This window comes from Lethenteron reissneri, unplaced genomic scaffold (genome assembly GCF_015708825.2).
Source record: "Lethenteron reissneri isolate LAM-NWPU_2019-01 unplaced genomic scaffold, ASM1570882v1 scaffold_1638, whole genome shotgun sequence".
Classification (NCBI taxonomy): domain Eukaryota; kingdom Metazoa; phylum Chordata; class Hyperoartia; order Petromyzontiformes; family Petromyzontidae; genus Lethenteron; species Lethenteron reissneri.
Genome location: NW_026891375.1, coordinates 3197246 through 3219542, shown reverse-complemented (window position 1 = coordinate 3219542; position 22297 = coordinate 3197246). Strand labels below are relative to the sequence as shown.

General features: G+C 55.3%; 1 protein-coding gene across 1 annotated transcript in view; it reads right to left on the bottom strand.

Moving 5' to 3' along the window:
- The window catches only part of POLA1 (DNA polymerase alpha 1, catalytic subunit), a 54645-nt gene that overhangs the window by 15106 nt on the left and 17242 nt on the right, over positions 1-22297 (bottom strand). Inside the window, exons 7-23 of the mRNA XM_061581950.1 lie at positions 21984-22147; positions 20721-20833; positions 18918-19034; positions 17058-17132; positions 15808-15946; positions 15013-15167; positions 12659-12743; positions 11433-11494; positions 10553-10642; positions 9032-9148; positions 8182-8354; positions 7698-7827; positions 6634-6756; positions 4743-4824; positions 4043-4155; positions 1758-1901; positions 597-719 (exon numbers count right to left, since the gene is read on the bottom strand). Of these exons, the coding sequence (XP_061437934.1) occupies positions 597-719; positions 1758-1901; positions 4043-4155; positions 4743-4824; positions 6634-6756; positions 7698-7827; positions 8182-8354; positions 9032-9148; positions 10553-10642; positions 11433-11494; positions 12659-12743; positions 15013-15167; positions 15808-15946; positions 17058-17132; positions 18918-19034; positions 20721-20833; positions 21984-22147 (2005 nt within the window). The remainder of the gene's footprint in view (positions 1-596; positions 720-1757; positions 1902-4042; positions 4156-4742; positions 4825-6633; positions 6757-7697; positions 7828-8181; positions 8355-9031; positions 9149-10552; positions 10643-11432; positions 11495-12658; positions 12744-15012; positions 15168-15807; positions 15947-17057; positions 17133-18917; positions 19035-20720; positions 20834-21983; positions 22148-22297) is intronic.

The window sequence follows — 22297 nt, the reverse complement described above, 5'->3', positions numbered from 1 at the left end:
GAGAGTGTGACTCAGTGGGGTGTGTGTGAGTGTGTGTGTGAGTGTATGTGAGTGTGTGAGTGTGTGTGTGAGTGTGTGTGAGTGAGTGAGTTGGTAAGGGTGTGTATGTGACTCACCCCCACCGAGTCACACTCACTCACACACCCACACGCTCACTCACACACACACAACGAGTCACACACTCACAACAACAACAACCGCCACTCGCCATTAAGTGGCGGTGACGTCACCACGATGCTTGTGCCAGGCCATGTGCACCTCACTCACACCACTCACACACACCCATCGAGTCACTCACACACACAGGACACACACAGGCAGACACAGACACACACAGGCAGACACAGACGTACGTGCGTGCGAGCACCTCACTCACACACACTCACATACACACACACAAGAGTCACACTCACTCACACACACACATCGAGTCACTCACACACACAGGACACACACATGACACACACATGACACACACACGACACACACACATTACACACACACAGGACACACACACAGGACACACACACAGGACACACACATGACACACACAGACACACACAGACACACACAGACACGTGTGTGTGTGTGAGCACCTCGCGTCCCTTGAGGGTGACTAGTGCGGCCAGCGGCTTGGCGTAGAAGCGCGACAGCGAGAATCCCAGGCAGCCGTACATGCTGTTGGCAGTCAGCTTCAACGCCTTCTGACGGATGTCGTACTGGGAGCGCGCCAGAGGGAGGGAGGGCGGGGGGGGAGGTGTCGACAGATCTTTGAGTCTTTTCGGTAAAGTCACGTAGGAAAAAAAAAATTATTTAATAAAAGAAGGCTCAGCTAATCGAGTCTCTCACCTTTCTGAAGAGATGCCGCGACTCTAAGGTAATACCAATCGCATTTACACTAACCTAATTCTTTTGTCAAGGCGCTCTTCTTGCCCCTCCAACCCAGCTTAAATATACGCTCCAAGCTTGGTAGTGTTTCATTCTTCACCTGAGGACGGCTGCTTGCGTTGTGGCCAAAACGTCGTGAGAATTGTATTTTATTATGTTTGATTTTTATTATTTTAGTATTTCCCTTCTACGTGACTTTACCTAAAGAACCAGACAAGATGAATCCCTGCAGTCACGAAAACTATAAATCGAAATTTAATACAAGTAGTAATAGAAATAAAATAAAATAATGAATTACGACGTTTCGGAGGCAACACAAGTCTCCGTCATCAGGCGGGACCGTCACAGCTAAAATTACTGCATCAAGTGAGGCAAAAATTCCAAAAGACCAGCCCTTATATACAAGTTAAGGGGGGAGGGGCTTATCTGAATGTGGTGACCAAGGAATAGAACGTCACGTGTAGAGGTCAGGGTTGAGACTGGGGTCACACTGACCTGCATGTAGAGGTCAGGGAGTGAGGCTGGGGTCACACTGACCTACGTGTAGAGGTCAGGGTTGAGACTAAGGTCACACTGACCTACGTGTAGAGGTCAGGGGATGAGACTAAGGTCACACTGACCTACGTGTAGAGGTCAGGGTTGAGACTGGGGTCACACTGACCTACGTGTAGAGGTCAGGGTTGAGACTGGGGTCACACTGACCTGTGTGTAGAGGTCAGGGTTGAGACTAAGGTCACACTGACCTGCATGTAGAGGTCAGGGGGTGAGACTAAGGTCACACTGACCTGCATGTAGAGGTCACGGAGTGAGACTAAGGTCACGCTGACCTACGTGTAGAGGTCACGGAGTGAGACTAAGGCCACACTGACCTGCGTGTAGAGGTCAGGGTTGAGGTCAGCTTGCTTCATGAGACCCTTGACCTGCTTGCGTCGCTCCACCAGTTTGCGGATCTCCGTGGGCAACACGCCCAGCTCCAGGCCCGAGTCGGGCAAATCCGGTATCCAGTCGGCACCCTGGTGGTGTACAAACAAAGACAAAGATATTTCCCCCCCGTGTAGCCTTGGCAGGACGCAGGGTCAAGTGCGTCTGCAGCCTCCCATACACCCAGCCAGCCAGCCATACACCCAGCCAGCCACCCATACACCCAGCCAGCCACCCATACACCCAGCCAGCCACCCATACACCCAGCCAGCCAGCCATACACTCAGCCACCCATACACCCAGCCAACCATCCATACACCCAGCCTCCCATACACCCAGCCAGCCACCCATACACCCACCCATACACCCATACACCCAGCCAACCACCCATACACCCAGCCAACCACCCATACACCCAGCCAACCACCCATACACCCAGCCAACCACCCATACACCCAGCCAGCCACCCATACACCCATACACCCAGCCAACCACCCATACACCCAGCCAACCACCCATACACCCAGCCAACCACCCATACACCCAGCCAACCACCCATACACCCATACACCCAACCAGCCACCCATACACACAGCCAGCCACCCATACACCCAACCAGCCACCCATACACACAGCCAGCCTCCCATACACTCAGCCAGCCACCCATACACACAGCCTCCCATACACCCAACCAACCACCCATACACCCAGCTAACCACCCATACACCCAGCCAGCCACCCATACACCCAGCTAACCACCCATACACCCAGCTAACCACCCATACACCCAGCCAGCCACTCATACACTCAGCCAGCCACCCATACACCCAACCAGCCACCCATACACTCAGCCAACCACCCATACACTCAGCCAACCACCCATACACCCAGCCAGCCACCCATACACCCAGCCAACCACCCATACACCCAGCTAACCACCCATACACCTAGCCAACCACCCATACACCCATACACCCACCTATACACCCATACACCCAGCTAACCACCCATACACTCAGCCAGCCTCCCAGCCACGAGGCGTTAGCACCATTGAGGGTGAAAGAACTTTATTACAAAATGACCCCTTGCATCTAATTATCTTATAATCCACACACAAAAAGACAAAGATCCCCCGTAAAGCCTTAACAGACTGCTGGGGCAAGTGCTGTTAGCGAGTAGCACCTATGAAGGCCGGCACGGCACACGAGGGGGTGGGTGGTCAGCACCACGCCCGGCCGCCTTTGTCTCCCCAGTGGCGATGTTTACTGCACACCGCACCAGGTACTCATTTGAGGCTGAGTCGACCTAGGGGAGGCCCGGGACCGATCGAGATCATCGCCACGGATAATGACGGTGGCCGTGGGCGGGGATCGAACTCGGGACGCCGGGTTCGTAGCGCAGCGTAGCGCTAACCGCTGCACCACCGCTCCCCGTAACCAAACACACGCACACACACACCCAGCCACGACTCCCCGCCCAAACACTTTGATCGCCCCTCAATTTCTTGGTTCTTTCGGTAAAGTCACGTAGAAGGGAAATAATAAAATAATAAAAATAAAACATAATAAAATAAAATTCTCACGACGTTTCGGCCACAACGCAAGCAGCCGTCCTCAGGTGAAGAACAGGTCTGTTGGAAAGACAGCGTCTGAATGAAACACCACCAGGCTTGGAGCGTATATTTAAGCTGGGTTGGAGGGGGAAGGGCGCCTTGACAAATGAATTTGCATATCAACAGAGGGATTTAGAATATTTATGGGAAATGCAGATATGGGATTAGTCACTACTTGTGAAATGCGTAGGAGGTGGGCGGGGGGTTTCAAAGTCATATTATGCCCGTGCATTATGCAGGATGCAGGATTAGCAGCATCAAAGGCAGGGAGTAGAGTTAGCATTAATAGAGGGAAGGAATTTTAATAGTAAGGAGCTGTGGCAGTTAAACCCTCAACTAACAACACAATCACACTTTCACTCGCACACACGCAGGCAAAGATCCCCCGCACAGCCTCTTAACAAGACTGTAGGGGCAAGTGCTGTTAGCGAGTAGCAGCAGCACCTGTGAAGGCTACCGGCACCGTGACACACGAGGGGGTTGTGGCTACCAGCACCACGCCCGGCCGCCTTTGTCTCCCCAGTGGCGACGTTCACTACACCGCCGCTACACCGGGTAACTCCATTCGAGGCTGAGCCGACCTAGGGGAGGAGGGCCCAGACACACTTGCACGCACGTCACCTGCCCGGGCGGTGTGTGTTGACACACGGTGGTGAAGCAGATGTTGTACTCCTGGATGATGGACGGGTACAGGCTGTTGAAATCCAGCAGGAGAATGAATTTGTCGTAAAATCCTGCCACGCGCACAAAGACAAAGGTGTAGCCTCTGAACGGACTGTAGGGGCAAGTGCAGTTAGCGAGTAGCAGCACCTGTGAAGGCTGCCGGCACCGTGGCACACGAGGGGGTGGGAGGCCAGCGCCGCGCCCGGCCGCCTTTGTCTCCCCAGGGGCGATGTTTAGCACACCACCGCACCGCGTCGATCTTAGGGGAGAGCCCAGGACCCCCGCTGTTGTTAGACGCGAGCGGGAATCGAACCCGGGTCGCTGGGTTCGTAGCGCGGCGCGCTAACCACTACACCACCACTCCCCACGCACAGACACACGCACAGACACATGCACAGACACACGCACAGACACACGCGCACAGACACACGCACAGACACACACACAAAGACACACGCACAGACACACGCAGACACACGCAGACACGCACACACACACGCACAGACACACGCACAGACACACGCACACACACACAAACACACACACAGACAAACACACACACAGACACACGCACAGACACACACACACGCGCGCTACGTCCCACGTATTCATCCAGCAGCAGACAGACCCGTGCGTGACGACGACGACAACATCGTACCGACTTTGGGCTCCAGGACGAGGCCTCCAGCGTAGGCCGCCTTGCGCTTCCCCCTCCCCCGCTCGCCATCTTCATCTTCGTCCTTGGGGGGGGGGGGGGGGGGGGCGTCACACGGAGACCCGTCAGGGTGTGGAGGGGGGTGAGCCAGAGGTCGCAACCGGGTACCCGATACCCTACCCGATACCCGGCTACCCGTTTGCGACCCTGGTGCGGCCGGGTACGGGTACGGGTAGGCCGTGAGTCACTGGTGAGTCACCGTTTGTCACTCATTTCCCAACGTCTTGTGTCTTCTCACAATTCAAGTTCCTAGAATCAACCCACCCGCGCCTGCAACATGGCTTCATCCCAGAGGTCGCAATCAGGTACCCGATACCCGTACCCTACCCGTACCCGGCCGGGTACGGGTAGCCGGGTATCGGGTAGGGTACGGGTACCCGATACCCGTACCCTACCCGATACCCGGCTAGCCGGCCGGGTACGGGTAGGGTACGGGTAGGCCGTGAGTCACTGGTGAGTCACCGTTTGTTACTCATTTCCCAACGTCTTGTCTCTTCTCACAATTCAAGTTTCTACAATCAACCCACCCGCGCCCGCAACATGGCTTCATCCCAGAGGTCGCAATCGGGTACCCGATACCCGTACCCTACCCGTACCCGGCCGGGTACGGGTAGGGTACGGGTACGGCCGGGTACGGGTACCCGTGGTGCGGCCGGGTACGGGTACGGGTAAGGAATCAAAACCCGTTTGCGACCTCTGGGGTGAGCGTCACACGGAGTTCTGTAATCATGTGGGTCTCTGTGTCTGTAACTTTATGAATCTCTGCGTTTGTGAGACTGTGGGTCTCGGTGTTTGTGAGCGAGTCTGTGGGTCTGTGCGTCTGTGAATGTAACTCTATGGATCTCTGCGTTTGTGAGTGTTAGTCTTTGTGTTTGTGACTCTGTGTTTTTGAGTCTCTGTCTTGGTGAGTCTGTGGCTCTGTGCGTTGGTGAGTCTGTGGCTCTCTGTGTTGGTGAGTCTGTGGCTCTGTGTTGGTGAGTCTGTGTGTTGGTGAGTCTGTGGCTCTCTGTGTAACTCTGCGACTCTCCGCTCCGTGCGTGTGTGGTGGCTCTGTGTTGGTGACTCCGAGCGTGTGTGGTGGCCCTGTGTTGGTGACTCTGTGCGTGCGTGGTGGCTCTGTATTGGTGACTCCGAGCGTGTGTGGTGGCTCTGTGTTGGTGACTCCGAGCGTGTGTGGTGGCCCTGTGTTGGTGAATCCGTGCGTGCGTGGTGGCCCTGTGTTGGTGACTCCGAGCGTGTGTGGTGGCCCTGTGTTGGTGACTCTGTGCGTGCGTGGTGGCTCTGTGTTGGTGACTCTGTGCGTGTGTGGTGGCCCTGTGTTGGTGACTCTGTGTTGGTGACTCTGTGTTGGTGACTCCGAGCGTGTGTGGTGGCCCTGTGTTGGTGACTCCGTGCGTGCGTGGTGGCCCTGTGTTGGTGACTCCGAGCGTGTGTGGTGGCCCTGTGTTGGTGACTCTGTGCGTGCGTGGTGGCCCTGTGTTGGTGACTCTGTGCGTGCGTGGTGGCTCTGTGTTGGTGACTCTGTGCGTGCGTGGTGGCTCTGTGTTGGTGACTCTGTGCGTGTGTGGTGGCTCTGTGTTGGTGACTCTGTGCGTGCGTGGTGGCTCTGTGTTGGTGACTCCGAGCGTGTGTGGTGGCCCTGTGTTGGTGACTCTGTGCGTGCGTGGTGGCTCTGTGTTGGTGACTCTGTGCGTGCGTGGTGGCTCTGTGTTGGTGACTCTGTGCGTGCGTGGTGGCTCTGTGTTGGTGACTCTGTGCGTGCGTGGTGGCTCTGTGTTGGTGACTGTGTTGGTGGCTCTGTGTTGGTGACTCCGTGCGTGCGTGGTGGCTCTACCTCGGCGGCCGCGCTGTTCCTGCGGCTGTACGTCTTGTCGGGGCAGATGAAGTTGCGTTGGTGGAACGCGTGGAGCAGCAGGAACTCATTCCGCTCCGAACGCCCGCCCAGCAGCGTGCGAGACTGCACAACAACAACAATCACGACGACAACAACAACAATCACGACAACAACAATGACAACCACGACAACAACAACAACCCACGATGACAACAACAATGACAACAACGACGACGACCGACAATCACGACGTCAACAATAACGACGATACCAACAAAGACAACAAAAACGAAATCGGCCACACCAACCACCCACTGCCCATAGCCTTCTCTGACACACCACCACCGCCACCACCGCCACCACCGCTACCGCCGCCACCACCGCCACCACCGCCGCCGCCGCCGCCACTGCCACCGCCACCACCACCACCACCGCCACCACCACCACCGCCGCCACCACCACCACCACCGCCACCACCGCCACCACCGTCACCACCGCTACCACCGCCACCGCCACCACCGCCACCGCCCCCACCATCACCACCGCCGCCACCACCGCCACCACCGCTACCACCACCACTACCACTACCACCGCCACCACCGCCACCACCACCATCACCACCGCCACCACCACCACCGCTACCACCGCCACCACCACCACCGCCCCCACCATCACCACCGCCACCACCACCATCACCACCGCCACCACCACCGCTACCACCGCCACCACCACCACCACCGCCCCCACCATCACCACCGCCACCACCACCATCACCACTACCACCGCCGCCGCCACCACCACACACTCCCTGGCGGTGAGGTTAAAACACACACACACACCGCGCCTCTCACCACTACCGACCACCACCACCGCCGCCACCACCACCACCACCACACTCCCTGGAGGCGTGGTTAAAACACACACACACCGCGCCTCTCACCACCACCGACCACCACCACCACACACTCCCTGGCGGTGAGGTTAGAACACGCACACACACACACACACACACCGTGCCTCTCCCCACCACCACCGCCGCCACCACACACTCTCCGGCCGCTCACCAGCAAATTGCCGGCGATGCAGGTGATCTGGTGAGCCAGCGGCAGGGCGTTGAGCTCGCTCATGATGCTGAGCGCGTGCCGAGCGTCGGTGAGGGTGTGCGACGCCATGTCCAGCAGGCGCTGCGAGTTGCTGTGGAACGAACGGGACGATTATGATGGTTATTTATAAACCAGGAGGAAGAGAGGGGGGGGGGGGGTGAGGACAGGGGGGGTTAGGATGGAGCAGAGGTCGCAACCGAGTACCCGATACCCGCACACACACGCACGCACACACACCAACACACGCACGCACCAACACGCGCATGCACACACCAACACACGCACACACCAACACACACACACACGCACGCACACACCAACACGTGCATGCACACACCAACACACGCACACACCAACACACACACACACACTCACACACACCAACACACGCACCCACCAACACACGCACACACCAACACACGCACACACCAACACACCAACTCACGCGTAGGCGGCCGCGACGCTTTCTGCGGAGAACGTCTCCCGCTTGGTCCTGAGCAGCGAGGCGACCAACTCGTCGAGGTCGTAGCTCCTGCAGCGCACGAGCTCACGGGCCGACGTCTTCACGTCGCACACCACGCGCCCGCAAGTCGCCAGGCGCTCCACCACGCGCCGGCCCTGCCACGCCACACACACCGTCACCACCGCCACCACCGTCACCACCGCACCGTCACCCCCGCACCGACACCACGCCCACCGTCACCACCGTCACCACGCCCACAGTCACAAACACCACGCGCCGGCCCTGCCACGCCACGGCGCACACACCGTCACCACCGTCACCACCGTCACCACCGTCACGGACGCCAAACGCACCGTCACGGACACACCACCCCCATCCACAACGGACACGGTCACCCGCACCGTCACGGACACCAAACACACCGTCACAGACACCACGCCCACCGTCACCACCCCCACCGTCGCTGACTCAGAGAGAGGACGACTCAGAGAGAGAGAGGACGACTCAGAGAGAGAGGACGACTCAGAGAGAGAGAGAGGACGACTCAGAGAGAGAGAGGACGATTCAGAGAGAGAGAGGATGACTCAGAGAGAGAGAGAGGACGACTCAGAGACAGGACGACTCAGAGAGAAAGAGGACGATTGAGAGGACGACTCAGAGAGAGAGAGGACGACTCAGAGAGAGAGGACGACTCAGAGAGAGAACGACTGAGAGAGAGAGGACGATTGAGAGGACGACTCAGAGAGCGAGAGAGAGATGACGACTCAGAGAGAGAGAGAGAGGACGACTCCGAAAGAGGACGACTCAGAGAGGAGACGGTCGACCCGCTCACCCCGAGGCGAGGCATCGCTGAGCGACGCAGGCGGCTCAGCTTGCTCCAGTGCGGCACCTTCAACGCCGCGATCCTCTGCAGCAGCACCTCCAGGTCGAAGCCGATGATGTCGTGGCCCTGCACAGCAGAGGTCGCAAACGGGTTGTGATTCCTTACCCGTACCCGTACCCGGCCGCACCAGGGTCGCAAACGGGTACCCGCACCCGGCCGTACCCGTACCCTACCCGTACCCGGCCGGGTACGGGTAGGGTACGGGTATCGGGTACCCGATTGCGACCTCTGGGATGAAGCCATGTTGCGGGCGCGGGTGGGTTGATTCTAGGAACTTGAATTGTGAGAAGAGACAAGACGTTGGGAAATGAGTGACAAACGGTGACTCGCCAGTGACTCACGGTCTACCCGTACCCTACCCGTACCCGTACCCTACCCGTTTCGATTGCAACACACGGGGGTGTAATTTTCGATTTAAAGCTTTCGTTACTGCAGGGATTTATCTTCTTGGTTCTTTCGGTAAAGTCACGTAAAGTCACGTAGAATGGAAATAATAAAATAATAAAAATAAAACATAATAAATAATTCTCACGACGTTTTGGCCACAACGCAAGCAGCCGTCCTCAGGTGAAGAACAGGTCTTTCGGAAAGACAGAGTCTGAATGATGATGCTGTGTTGAGTCTATGGGCAGTGTTGAGTCTATGGTGCAGTGTTGAGTCTATGGTGCAGTGTTGAGTCTATGGGGAGTGTTGAGTCTATGGTGCAGTGTTGAGTCTATGGTGCAGTGTTGAGTCTGTGGTGCAGTGTTGAGTCTATGGTGCAGTGTTGAGTCTATGGTGCAGTGCTGAGTCTATGGGCAGTGTTGAGTCTATGGTGCAGTGTTGAGTCTATGGTGCAGTGTTGAGTCTATGGTGCAGTGTTGAGTCTATGGTGCAGTGCTGAGTCTATGGGCAGTGTTGAGTCTATGGTGCAGTGTTGAGTCTATGGTGCAGTGCTGAGTCTATGGGCAGTGTTGAGTCTATGGGCAGTGTTGAGTCTATGGGCAGTGTTGAGTCTATGGGCAGTGTTGAGTCTATGGGCAGTGTTGAGTCTATGGGCAGTATAAATTTCGATTTAAAGCTTGCGTGACTGCAGGGATTCATCTTCTTGGTTCTTTCGGTAAGTCACGTAGAATTGAAATAATAAAAATAAAACATAATAAAATAATTCTCGCGACGTTTTGGCCACAACGCAAGCAACCGTCCTCAGGTGAAGACCAGGTCTGTCGAGAAAACAGCGTCTGAATGACATACCTGAGGACGGCTGCTTGTGTTGTGGCCGAAACGTCGTGAGAATTATTTAATGTTTTATTTTTATTATTTTATTATTTCCATTCTACGTGATGACTTTACCGAAAGAACCAAGAAGACACGGGGGTGTGTTCCAATCAAAACGTATTTCTACGTGACTTTACCGAAAGAACCAAGAAGATGAATCCCTGCAGTCACGAAAGCTTTGAATCAAGACAGGGACACGTGTGCGTCTCTCACCACGAGGACGTCCGGGTCCGTCACGTGGATCTTCGCCAGCAGGAAGCCGAGAAGCGTTCGCTCCGTTGGGAAGACCTCCATCTTCATCGACTGCGCAGACACGCCGTGAACACACGCAGTGACACACACAACAACAACCGCCATTCGCCACTAAATGACGGTGACATCATCGCTGGGAGGAGGTCACGGGACAGACCCAGCAGGTGCCGTGGGTTGACTGAGTTGAGTGGCAGATGCACCACCTGTGCCCCCTACTGTGCCAGGCTAGGTGCAGGAGGTCACGGGACAGACCCAGCAGGTGCCGTGGGTTGACTGAGATGAGTGGCAGATGCAACACCTGTGCCCCCTACTGTGCCAGGCTAGGTGCAGGAGGTCACGGGACAGACCCAGCAGGTGCCGTGGGTTGACTGAGATGAGTGGCAGATGCAACACCTGTGCCCCCTACTGTGCCAGGCTAGGTGCAGGAGGTCACGGGACAGACCCAGCAGGTGCCACGGGTTGGCAGACCCGAGATGACTGGCTGATGCACCACCTGTGCCCCCTATTGTGCCAACTTGCTGTGCTTTAGCCACCCGACGCCCCGCTCGTTGTTGTGAGCGTCGCTCCTCTGCCCTCTGTTGTTGCTGGAGGGCGACTGCCTCCAACTGCCCAGCAGTGGCGTCCTTCACGAGCCTCCTCCACTGAGGCCGATCTTAACACCGCTGGTACCGGTCTCCGGCAAGTCCACTCAGCTCCACGTCCTACCGTACCGCGTCAGCCAACGCTCTCCAACACAAACGCAGCCTGCTAGCTCGCTCGCAGCGCCACCCCCTTCAAGACGCAATCGTTCATTTCTTAAGGACGCCACCGGTCATTTCTTAAGGACGCCCACCCCCCTCACCTGTTTCTTGAGTACGTCCTGGAGGTTGAAGGGAAAGATGCAGTCCCCGGGTTTGCAAATTGCTGCGGGGGGGCGAGTTCAAGTTCATGTATTAGGTATCGCCCTGTGAGCCATTCGGCTCTTGAATCGGGTGCAACCGCAACAAACAAAAACATGAACAAAAAACATCTTAAAGTGAATATGTGACTAAGTGCAAACAGAAAATCCACACACAGACACACACACGGACACACAAAGATAACAAAGATCCCCCATATAGCCTTAACAGACTGTAGGGGCAAGTGCTATGAAGGCCGGAACAGTACACGAGGGGGTGGGTGGCCAGCACCACGCCCGACCGACACGGACACACACACACGGACACACACACACACACACACGGACAACAACAACAACAACAACCGCCATTCGCCACTAAGTGGCGGTGACGTCACCACGATGCTTGTGCCAGGCCAAGTGCACCTTGAGGCCACGTGAAGTGTCGAAAGCCCGCTGGCAGGAGGTCACGGGGCAGACCCAGGTGCCACGGGTCGACTGACCGAGATGACCGAGATGACTGGCTGATGCACCACCTGTGCCCCCTACTGTGCCAACTTGCTGTGCTTTAGCCACCCGGCGCTCCGCTCGTTGTTGTGAGCGTCGCTCCTCCGCCCTCCGTTGTTGTTGGAGGGCGACTGCCTCCAACTGCCCAGTAGCGTCCTTCACGAGCCTCCTCCACTGAGGCCGATCTTGACACCGCTGGTACCAGTCATCGGCAAGTCCACTCAGCTCCACGTCCTCCTGTACCACATCACTCCATCTCTTCTCCAGCCCGTGCCGCGCCCGTCTAGCCCCCTCGATCCGGCCGAACAAAAGCTGTTTAGGCATGCGGTGGCTGGGCATGCGGGCTACATGACCCAGCCAACGCAGCCTTGCCTGCCGGAGGAGCTCACTGATGGGACTTTGCCCAGATCTTTCAAGGATTTGTGAGCTCCTCACACAATCCAGCCTGGTTAAACCCAGACACACACACACGGACACACACGGACACACACACGGACACACACACGGACACACACACACACGGACACACACACACACGGACACACACACGGACACACACACACACGGACACACACACACACACGGACACACACACACCTACGCACACACACCCACACACGGACACACGGCCACACACGGACACACGGACACACACACACACACGGACACACACAGGCACATACCGGAGAAGTACGACTGGAATGGTGGTCTGGGAGGAGCTTTGTCGACTGGGAAGGCCTTGTGAACCAGCACTCCGACTGACATCACCTGCCGACACACGCACAAAGGTCCCCCGCGTAGCCTTAACAGACTGTCGGGGCAAGTGCTGCTTGCGATAAGCAGCTCATCCTGAAGGCGGGCGGGGCATGGGGCACGACCTACGAGCGCCGAATGAGTTGTAGATTAGTAATTAGTTGCAATGTGTATTATTTAACTGAACACAATTGCCATAACCACTCAAGTGCAGAAATTAAAGGTGACTTCAGTGCAAGAAGACACTTTGAGAGGCGTTTGGGACGAATTCAACCATCGTCTCGATGGTGTGCGTACAGCAGGTGGAGGGCGCGCACAGGGCATTTACAAAATGTTCAGTAAAACTTGATGACTCATTAAACCGTTTGTGACTTTTTGTGTAATTGTAACGTGTTGCCATCGTGAAATATACTGCTTTGAAATTGGGTCCATCTTCTTGGTTCTTTCGGTAAAGTCACGTAGAAGGGAAGTAATAAAATAATAAAAATAAAACATAATAAAATAATTCTCACGACGTTTCGGCCACAACGCAAGCAGCCGTCCTCATTCAGACGCTGTCTCCCCGACAGACCTGGTCTTCACCCGAGGACGGCTGCTTGCATTGTGGCCGAAACGTCGTGAGAATTATTTTATTATGTTTTATTTTATTATTTTATTACTTCCCTTCTACGTGACTTTACCGAAAGAACCAAGAAGATGAATCCCTGCAGTCACGAAAGCTTTAAAATCGAAAAATTGGGTCCATCTTTTTTTTAAACACCCCTGTATGATGCTTTGTCTTTTAAACCGATTGGCCAACACCAGAGCCAGCAGCTGCCTTCTTTAGGGCCTAGTCTCACTACAAGTGTAAGAGCAGAGAACAGCGACAATAGGCAAAACATTTGGTTTCACCCCGATCGTGTGTCCGAAGCGGTAACCGACCGTCACGTTTTGTTTACGCGACAGCAAACCGGACCCGGTTGGCTGTCGTCGGCCGGTACATGTGTAGAGAAGTGTGCGCTGTCCTGTGCGATGACGTCACGGGACGTGGTGTCACGCGCGCTGGACAGTGCACATGACGTCCCGTGACGTAAGCGGGGTCACCGTGGGAACGGGTAGAGTAAGCAGGGTGAAGAGGGAACCAGGGGTAGAGAGAGGGATCGAGTGGTGAGTCTGGGGAGAAGCCGGTGGTAGCCGTAGAGGTGCTTCTCTATCCGGTCAGTGGAGTCGGCAGAGTCCCCGATCCGACACGAGAGAGAGAGACCGGAGCGAGCCGGCAGGGACCCGGACTCAGAGTAGGACCCCCCTAGCCCCTGGGAGTTGTGTACCCTGCTGTGTGTAATATTGTAACAGCTTTAATAAAATGATAATTGTTTTTTTACCATTCTATCTGGCAACAAAAGGTGTCAGTTTTGTTGCCAGATAGAAGGGTAAAAAACCTATTATCATATTTTTACTGGCAAATGAGGTGCCCAACACATGCGCGCGATCTAACCCACCCTGCAAAAAACAAACAACCTTTACCACGTGTTCTTAGGTTTTTTCGGTAAAGTCACCACGTAGGTAAAAAATAAAAATTAATAAAAGTAAAATAAAATAAAAATCACGACGTTTCGGAGGCAACACAAGCTTCCGTCTTCAGGTGGAACCGTCACAGCCACGACAGCTGTATCAAGTAAATGAGAGATTGCAAGAGCTACCACTCCGTTTATATAATGGTTGAAGAGGGGAAGGGCCAAGTACGGCATACTTATTATTAATATGGTAAGGTGAGGCTTAAGACTAAGAATAGACTGCATAACAAAAGACTGAGCCTTTGTTATGGAGAGGTACGGTTTGTGACTACGCCTAGCCTACATAACAAAAGTGTGAAAAAAGAAAAAACTAAACATGGTAAAACAAAACTGGCTGTCTATCAATAACCTGTAATAGTAGTCTGTCAAATAAGATGGTCCAAATAAGTGTAGTTGTCTTTTTTGCACAGTTAATCACATCTTTCCAATGATTACTCAGTTTGCACCCATCATCACGGTTGAAATTACGTCTGTGTTTGTATATTTGTATGGCTTCGTGTACAAACCTTTGACGGTAGCCAGGAGGTTTGCAGAGCACCTTGGTCTCGGAAAAGACAATTTCACGAGAGCCCACAGAGTTGTTAGCAATGATCGGCAACGGCCGAAGAATCAGTTCTGCCGTGTGATCACATGGGTAGCGGGCGAATGCACGACGCCAGCGTCAAACGTGATATGCCACCAACGCGGGGTGGGGTGGGGTGGGGGTGGGTGGGGTTGGCGGGGGTCGCGACCTCGTTCTGGTGGGTCCTGTTGTTGGGCAGCGTCTTCATGGAGAGAGCCATGACCACCAGCGGAGGCGGAGGGATGTCCTTGACGGCGCTGAGGAGGTCCGGGCGCGAGCACAGGCACTCGACTCGGCACCAGCTCACGGGACGAGCGATCAGCTCTACGCACAAAGGCAAAGGTCCCCCCGTATAGCCTTAACGGACTGTTGGGGCAAGTGCTGTTAGTGAGCTCTACGGAGACACACACACACACTCACCCACACACACTCTCACACACTCTCCCACACACACTCACTCACACACACAAACAATAACTGCCATTCGCCACTCAGTGGCGGTGACGTCACCACGGCGCTTGCGCCAGGCTATGTGCACCTTGAGGCCACATTAAGTGTCAAGCGGCCGCTGGCAGGAGGTTACGGGGACCAATCCAAGTGCGTCTGTGTGTGTGAGCGTGTGTGTATGTGTGCATGCGTCTGTGTGTGAGCGTGTGTGTGTGCATGCGTCTGTGTGTGTGAGCGTCTGTATGTGTGTGAGCGTGTGTGCGTGTGTGCGTGCGTGCGTGTGCGTGTGTGCGCGCGTGTGTGTGTGCGTGTGCGCGTGTGTGTGTGTGCGTGCGTGTGCGTGCGTGCGTGCGTGTGTGCGTGTGCGTGTGCGCGTGCGCGTGCGCGTGTGTGCGTGCGCGTGCGTGCGTGTGTGCGTGTGTGTGCGTGTGTGTGTGTGTGTGCGTGTGTGTGCGTGTGTGTGTGCGCGTGCGTGTGTGTGTGTGTGTGCGTGTGTGTGTGTGCGTGCGTGCTGTACGTGGGGAGGCTACGTGCAGCCAGCAGGGCCCGTGAACTCCGCGCGTCACCAGCAGGCGCTCCAGGCTCGAGGTGCTGGAGCCGAACACGCGGGAGAACGTCTGCCCACACAGGTCGGCCGGCACCGCCGGGTACTGCGCCTGCAACAACAACGTCGCAACAACAACAACGTCACAACAACAACGTCACAACAACAACGTCGCAACAACAACGTCGCAACAACAACACCATCACAACAACAACGTCACAACAACGTCACAACAACGTCACAACAACAACAACGTCACAACAACACCGTCACAACAACAACGTCACAACAACAACAACGTCGCAACAACAACGTCGCAACAACAACGTCACAACAACAACGTCGCAACAACAACGTCGCAACAACACCGTCACAACAACAACGTCACAACAACAACGTCACAACAACAACAACGTCACAACAACACCGTCACAACAACAACAACGTCACAACAACAACAACATCACAACAACAACGTCACAACAACAACGTCACTGGTGCGGCCGGGTACGGATACGGGTAGGCCGTGAGTCACTGGTGAGTAACCGTTTGTCACTCATTTCCCAACGTCTTGTGTCTTCTCACAATTCAAGTTCCTAGAATCAACCCACCCGCGCCTGCAACATGGCTTCATCCCAGAGGTCGCAATCAGGTACCCGATACCCGTACCCTACACGATACCCGGCCGGGTACGGGTAGGGTACGGGTACCCCTTTGCGACCCTGGTGCGGCCGGGTACGGGTACGGGTAAGGAATCAAAACCCGTTTGCGACCTCTGATCTACGCCCACGCCCCGGGAGGGAATTCTTTCAGCGTAAACTTTCGTCACCTACGTCGGACGCGGAGACGGAGCGACAAAACCGGCTCCGGCATCGCGAGACACGCCGACGAAAGACCGCTGATCGGGGAGGGGGGGGTGGGGAAGGCCGCCCATAATCCAGGATGGTCATGTCTCCGCGCCGCTTCTCGGTGGCAGCCCCAACAGTCTGGAACGCTATCCCTCTGCACATTCGCAGCATCACCTCAATCGCCTCCTTCAAGAGACACTTAAAAACTCACCTCTACAATCGCGCTTTCGAGCGACTCTGAGCTTGGCTCCGCGCCTCTGAGTTGCGGCTACTACGTCTGCAAATTTGCGCGCGTTACAAATTGTACTATTATTATTATTATTTTCATCAACGAGCAACGGCGCGCATCGGGGAGGGGCGGGAGAGCTCACTGACCAGATACTTGACCTCCAGGTACTCGGACTGAACGGGGACGTCCTTGTTTTCAAAGGCATAGCACTTCTCCACTTTCTGCGGTGCACAGGCAGACAGGTTAGAGTCCGTTCAGGAGGCTTTCGCGACCGATATCATCCACGACGCTGGTTTATTTTGGGGTTACATCGCGTAAATGTATAAATGTGTCGTTACACCCGCCACCACCCGACACGGGTTTAACGACACATTTAAATATTTACGCGATTAAACCCAAAAAAAACCCTGTATTATAGAGGTTAGACTTCGCGCACGCACGCACACACCCGCACGCACGCACACACACGCACGAACGCACACACACACGCACGTACGCACGCACACACGCACGCACGAACGCACACACACACACGCACGCACACACCCACACACCCACACACGCACACACACGCGCGCGCGCACGCACACACACGCACGAACGCACACACACGCACGCACACACACGTACGCACGCACGCACGGGACAGACCCAGCAGGTGCCATGGGGTTGGCTGACTGAGACGACTGGCAGATGCACCGCCTGTATCCCCTACTGTGCCAGGCTAGGTGCAGGTCACGGGCCAGACCCAGCAGGTGCCATGAGGTTGGCTGACTGAGACGACTGGCAGATGCACCGCCTGTATCCCCTACTGTGCCAGGCTAGGTGCAGGAGGTCACGGGACAGACCCAGCAGGTGCCATGGGGTTGGCTGACTGAGACGACTGGCAGATGCACCACCTGTGCACCCTACTGCACCCCGACTTTACACAAACAAAGATCCGCCGTATAGCCTTAACAACCTGTTGGGGCAAGTGCTGTGAGCGAGTAGCAGCGGCACAAATGAAGGCCGCAACGGCACACGAGGGGGTGGGTGGCCGGCATCACGCCCGGCCGCCTTTGTCTCCCCAGTGGCGATGTTTACTACACACCGCCCCAGGTACTCATTTGAGGCCGAGTCGAACTAGGGGAGGGCCAGGATCGGGTTGACAGGTGTGGTGGTGGTGGTGTCCGTGAGCGGGAATAGAACTCGGGTCCACGCAGGGTTCGTAGCGCAGCGCGCGCCGACCGCTGCACCACCACTCCCCACACACAGACACACAAAGACAAAGATCCCCCGTATAGCCTTAACAGACTGTAGGGGCAAGTGCTTTTAGCGAGCACCTATGAAGGCCGGAACGGTACACGAACGAGGGGGTGGGTGGCCAGCACCACGCCCGACCGCCTTTGTCTCCCCAGTGGCGATGTTTACACACCGCACCAGGTACTCATTTAAGGCCGAGTCGACCTAGGGGAGGCCCAGGACCGGTTCAGATAATCGTCACTGGTGTTAGCCGAGAGCGGGAATCGAACTCGGGTCGCCAGGTTCATAGTGCAGCGCGCTAACCGCTCCCCACACACACAGACACACACAGACACACACACTAACACACAGACACACACACTAACACACAGACACACACACAGACACACACAGACACACACACAGACAGACACACAGACAGACACACACAGACACACACAGACACACACACAGACACACACAGACAGACACACACAGACACACACTAACACACAGACACACACACTAACACACAGACACACACACTAACACACAGACACACACAGACACACACAAACAGACACACACACAGACACACACACAGACACACACAGACACACACACACAGACGCACACACACAGACACACACACACAGACACACACACACAGACACACACACAGACACACACACAGACACACACACAGACACACACAGACACACACACACAGACGCACACACACAGACACACAGACACACACACAGACACACAAACACACGGCTCACCCTGATCTTGAACTTCATGATGCGGAACTTGTCGGCGAGCGAGTTGAACTCCTCGTACACGTCCTTCATGGAGATGGGCGCGTCATCAACGGCAAGACCCGTCTTCACGTCCACGCGCTAAGGCGGCGGTGGGGGGGGGGGGCAGGGGGGGCGAACGAGGGGGGCAGGCGGGCGTCAAGTAAATAAAAACACCGCAAATAAAATGACAGACGACGTCCGTGCGTCCGTGCGAAACGAGAGGGACGCACGGACGACGTCTGTCATTCTATTTGCAGCAGACCACAGGCGGTTAAATTTAGATGTAAAGCTTTCGTGACTGTAGGGATTCATCTTGTTGGTTCTTTCGGTTAAGTCACGTAGAAGGGAAATAATAAAATAATAAAAATAAAACATAATAAAATAATTCTCACGACGTTTCGGCCACAACGCAAGCGGCCGTCCTCAGGTGAAACCAGGTCTGTCGAGGCGACATTTAGACGCTGTCTCCCCGACAGACCTGGTCTTCACCTGAGGACGGCTGCTTGCGTTGTGGCCGAAACGTCGTGAGAATTATTTCATTATGTTTTATTATTTTATTACTTCCCTTCTACGTGATGACTTTACCGAAAGAACCAAGAAGACAGACCACGTCGTACATCCAACTCCGGTTGCCGTCCCCTGCAGTCGGAGCGCATCTCTCTCTCGCGCGTCCGCCCCCTCCTCGAGAGGAGTGAACGGACTGGTCGAAAATGTGAACTTTAACCGGTGCGGTGCATAAGCGCAAGCATCAAATAGGTGCTTGTGGTTGGTGAGGACGGTTTGTAAGGTGGTTGTGTGATGGTTGTGATTGTCGCGATTGCTGTTGTGATGATGATGGTTCAATTCTAGATTTGAAGCTTTCGTTACTGCAAGGATTCATATTCTTAGGTTTTTTCGGTAAAGTCACGTAGGTAAAAAATTAAAATTAATAAAAGTAAATTAAAATAACGTCGTGATTTTTATTTTATTTTACTTTTATTAATTTGAATTTTTTACCTACGTGACTTTATAGAAAAAACCTAAGAATATGATGATGGTTGCGATGGTTGCGGTGCGGTGTCACGGGGGGAGTAATTCAATGGAAACGCGGCAACGCCTACGATTGTGCGGCCGACGGCTTGGAAACCTTCGGTCGGCGCTGTTTGTGACGCCGTTTGTGGCGTCGTTTGTGGCACGTGTCGGCCGCGCGTCTTTGGCACAACCAGTAAGGGCAGTGCCAGGGGACCCGAGGGATCTACTTGGGGGTTCATACCTGAGACATGCATGTCAGAGACATGCGTTTGGACGCCAGTCCGTTTAAGAGGTTTACCCATTTAAAGCTTCTTTCGTGACTGGTTCTTTCGGGTAAAGTCACGTAGAAGGGAAATAATAAAATAATAAAAATAAAACATCATAAAATAAAATTCTCACGACGTTTCGGCCACAACGCAAGCAGCCGTCCTCAGGTGAAGAACGGGTCTGTCGGAAAGACAGCGTCTGAATGAACACCTTCAGACGCTGTCTCCCCGACAGACCTGTTCCTCACCTGAGGACGGCTGCTTGCGTTGTGGCCGAAACGCCGTGAGAATTATTCGTATTAAATGTTTATTATTTCCCTTCTACGTGACTTTACCGAAAGAACCAAGAAGAGGTTTACCCATCCTCTTGCGCTGGAAGAAACGTCTCGGATTGACCGGTGATCATTAGCCACGAGAGAGGGGTGGTTGTGTGTGGGTAGGTGGGTGGTGTGGTGTGGGAGAGTGGGTGGTATGGGGGGGTGGTGTGGGGGGGTGGGTGGGGTCGCACCTTGTCGCGAGGGAGCAGGTACAGGCAGCGCTCGATGTTCTGAATGGTGACGCAGCAGCTGACGTACGACCGAGTGTCCTCCAGCAGCACTTTGCCGAACAGGTAAACCACACCTGGACAGACGCACGAAAAAGATCCCCCGTATAACCTTGAACACAGCGGTCCCCAACCATTTTGGCACCAGGGACCGGTTTTGTGGGAGACAATTTTTTGACGAACCGGGGGGGGGGGGGGGGGGGGGGGGGGGGTGGGGTGGTGTTCATCATTGGGTTTTTCTCCCCTTTTAAAAGAAGCTCTCCAGCGTAGAGGTCGCAACCAGGTACCCGATACCCGTACCCTACCCGATACCCAGAAACCCGTACCCAATTGGGTACGGGTACCCGTTTGCGACCCTGGTGCGGCCGGGTACGGGTAGGCCGTGAGTCACTGGTGAGTCACCGTTTGTCACTCATTTCCCAACGTCTTGTCTCTTCTCACAATTCAAGTTCCTAGAATTAACCCACCCGCGCCTGCAACATGGCTTCATCCCAGAGGTCGCAATCGGGCACCCGTACCCTACCCGATACCCGGCCGGGTACGGGTAGGGTACGGGTAGCCGGGTATCGGGTAGGGTACAGGTACCCGTTTGCGACCCTGGTGCGGCCGGGTACGGGTAAGGAATCAAAACCCGTTTGCGACCTCTGCTCCAGCGACGTTGGTTTCTTACTCATTGTGGCTACTAGGGGTTAGATTCTCAGCTTACCAAAACAGTGCGGGGAAGAGGCGCGGATGGACGTGGAGAATAAAACAATGGGGGCAGGCCACGCGCTGACTCACCGCTCTCACATCCTGCTGCTGTGCTGCCCGGTTCATAACAGGCCACGGACCGGTACCGGTCCACGGACCTGGGGTTGGGGACCCCTGCTTTAACAGACTGCTGGGGCAAGTGCTGTTAGCGGAGCAGCACCTATGAAGGCCGGCACGGCACACGAGGGGGTGGGTGGCCAGCACCACGCCCGGCCGCCTTTGTCTCCCCAGTGGCGATGTTACCACAGCCCGCCAGCTGCTACCATCACCCACCAGCTGTTACCATCGCCCACCAGCTGATACCAAAGGCCATCAGCTGGTACCATAATCCCACCAGCTGTTACCAAAGGCCATCAGCTGGCACCATAATCCCATCAGCTGGCACCATAATCCCATCAGCTGTTACCATGGTCTTCGACCCGACACTAGGGCCCACAAGCCGACTCCGCGGCGGGACCACCGTGACGGCACACGCACCGGGCTGGGCGAAGGGGTCCTCGTGAGCGTCGATCCAGTAGAAGCGCAACACGTCGGCGCCACCGTCCGTGCGGTGCAGAGGCAGTGATCCTTCCTCCAGCGTCACCGCCGCCACCTCCTCGGTGGCCAGCACCTCCGCCCCCTCGTCGTCCCAGCTCAAGCTGCTGGTCGGGCAAACACGGACAAGGGTGGGTTTAATTTTCGATTTAACGCTTTGGTGACTGCAGGGATTCATCTTCTTGGTTCTATGGTAAAGTCACGTAGAAGGGAAATAATAAAATAATAAAACATAATAAAATAATTCTCACGACGTT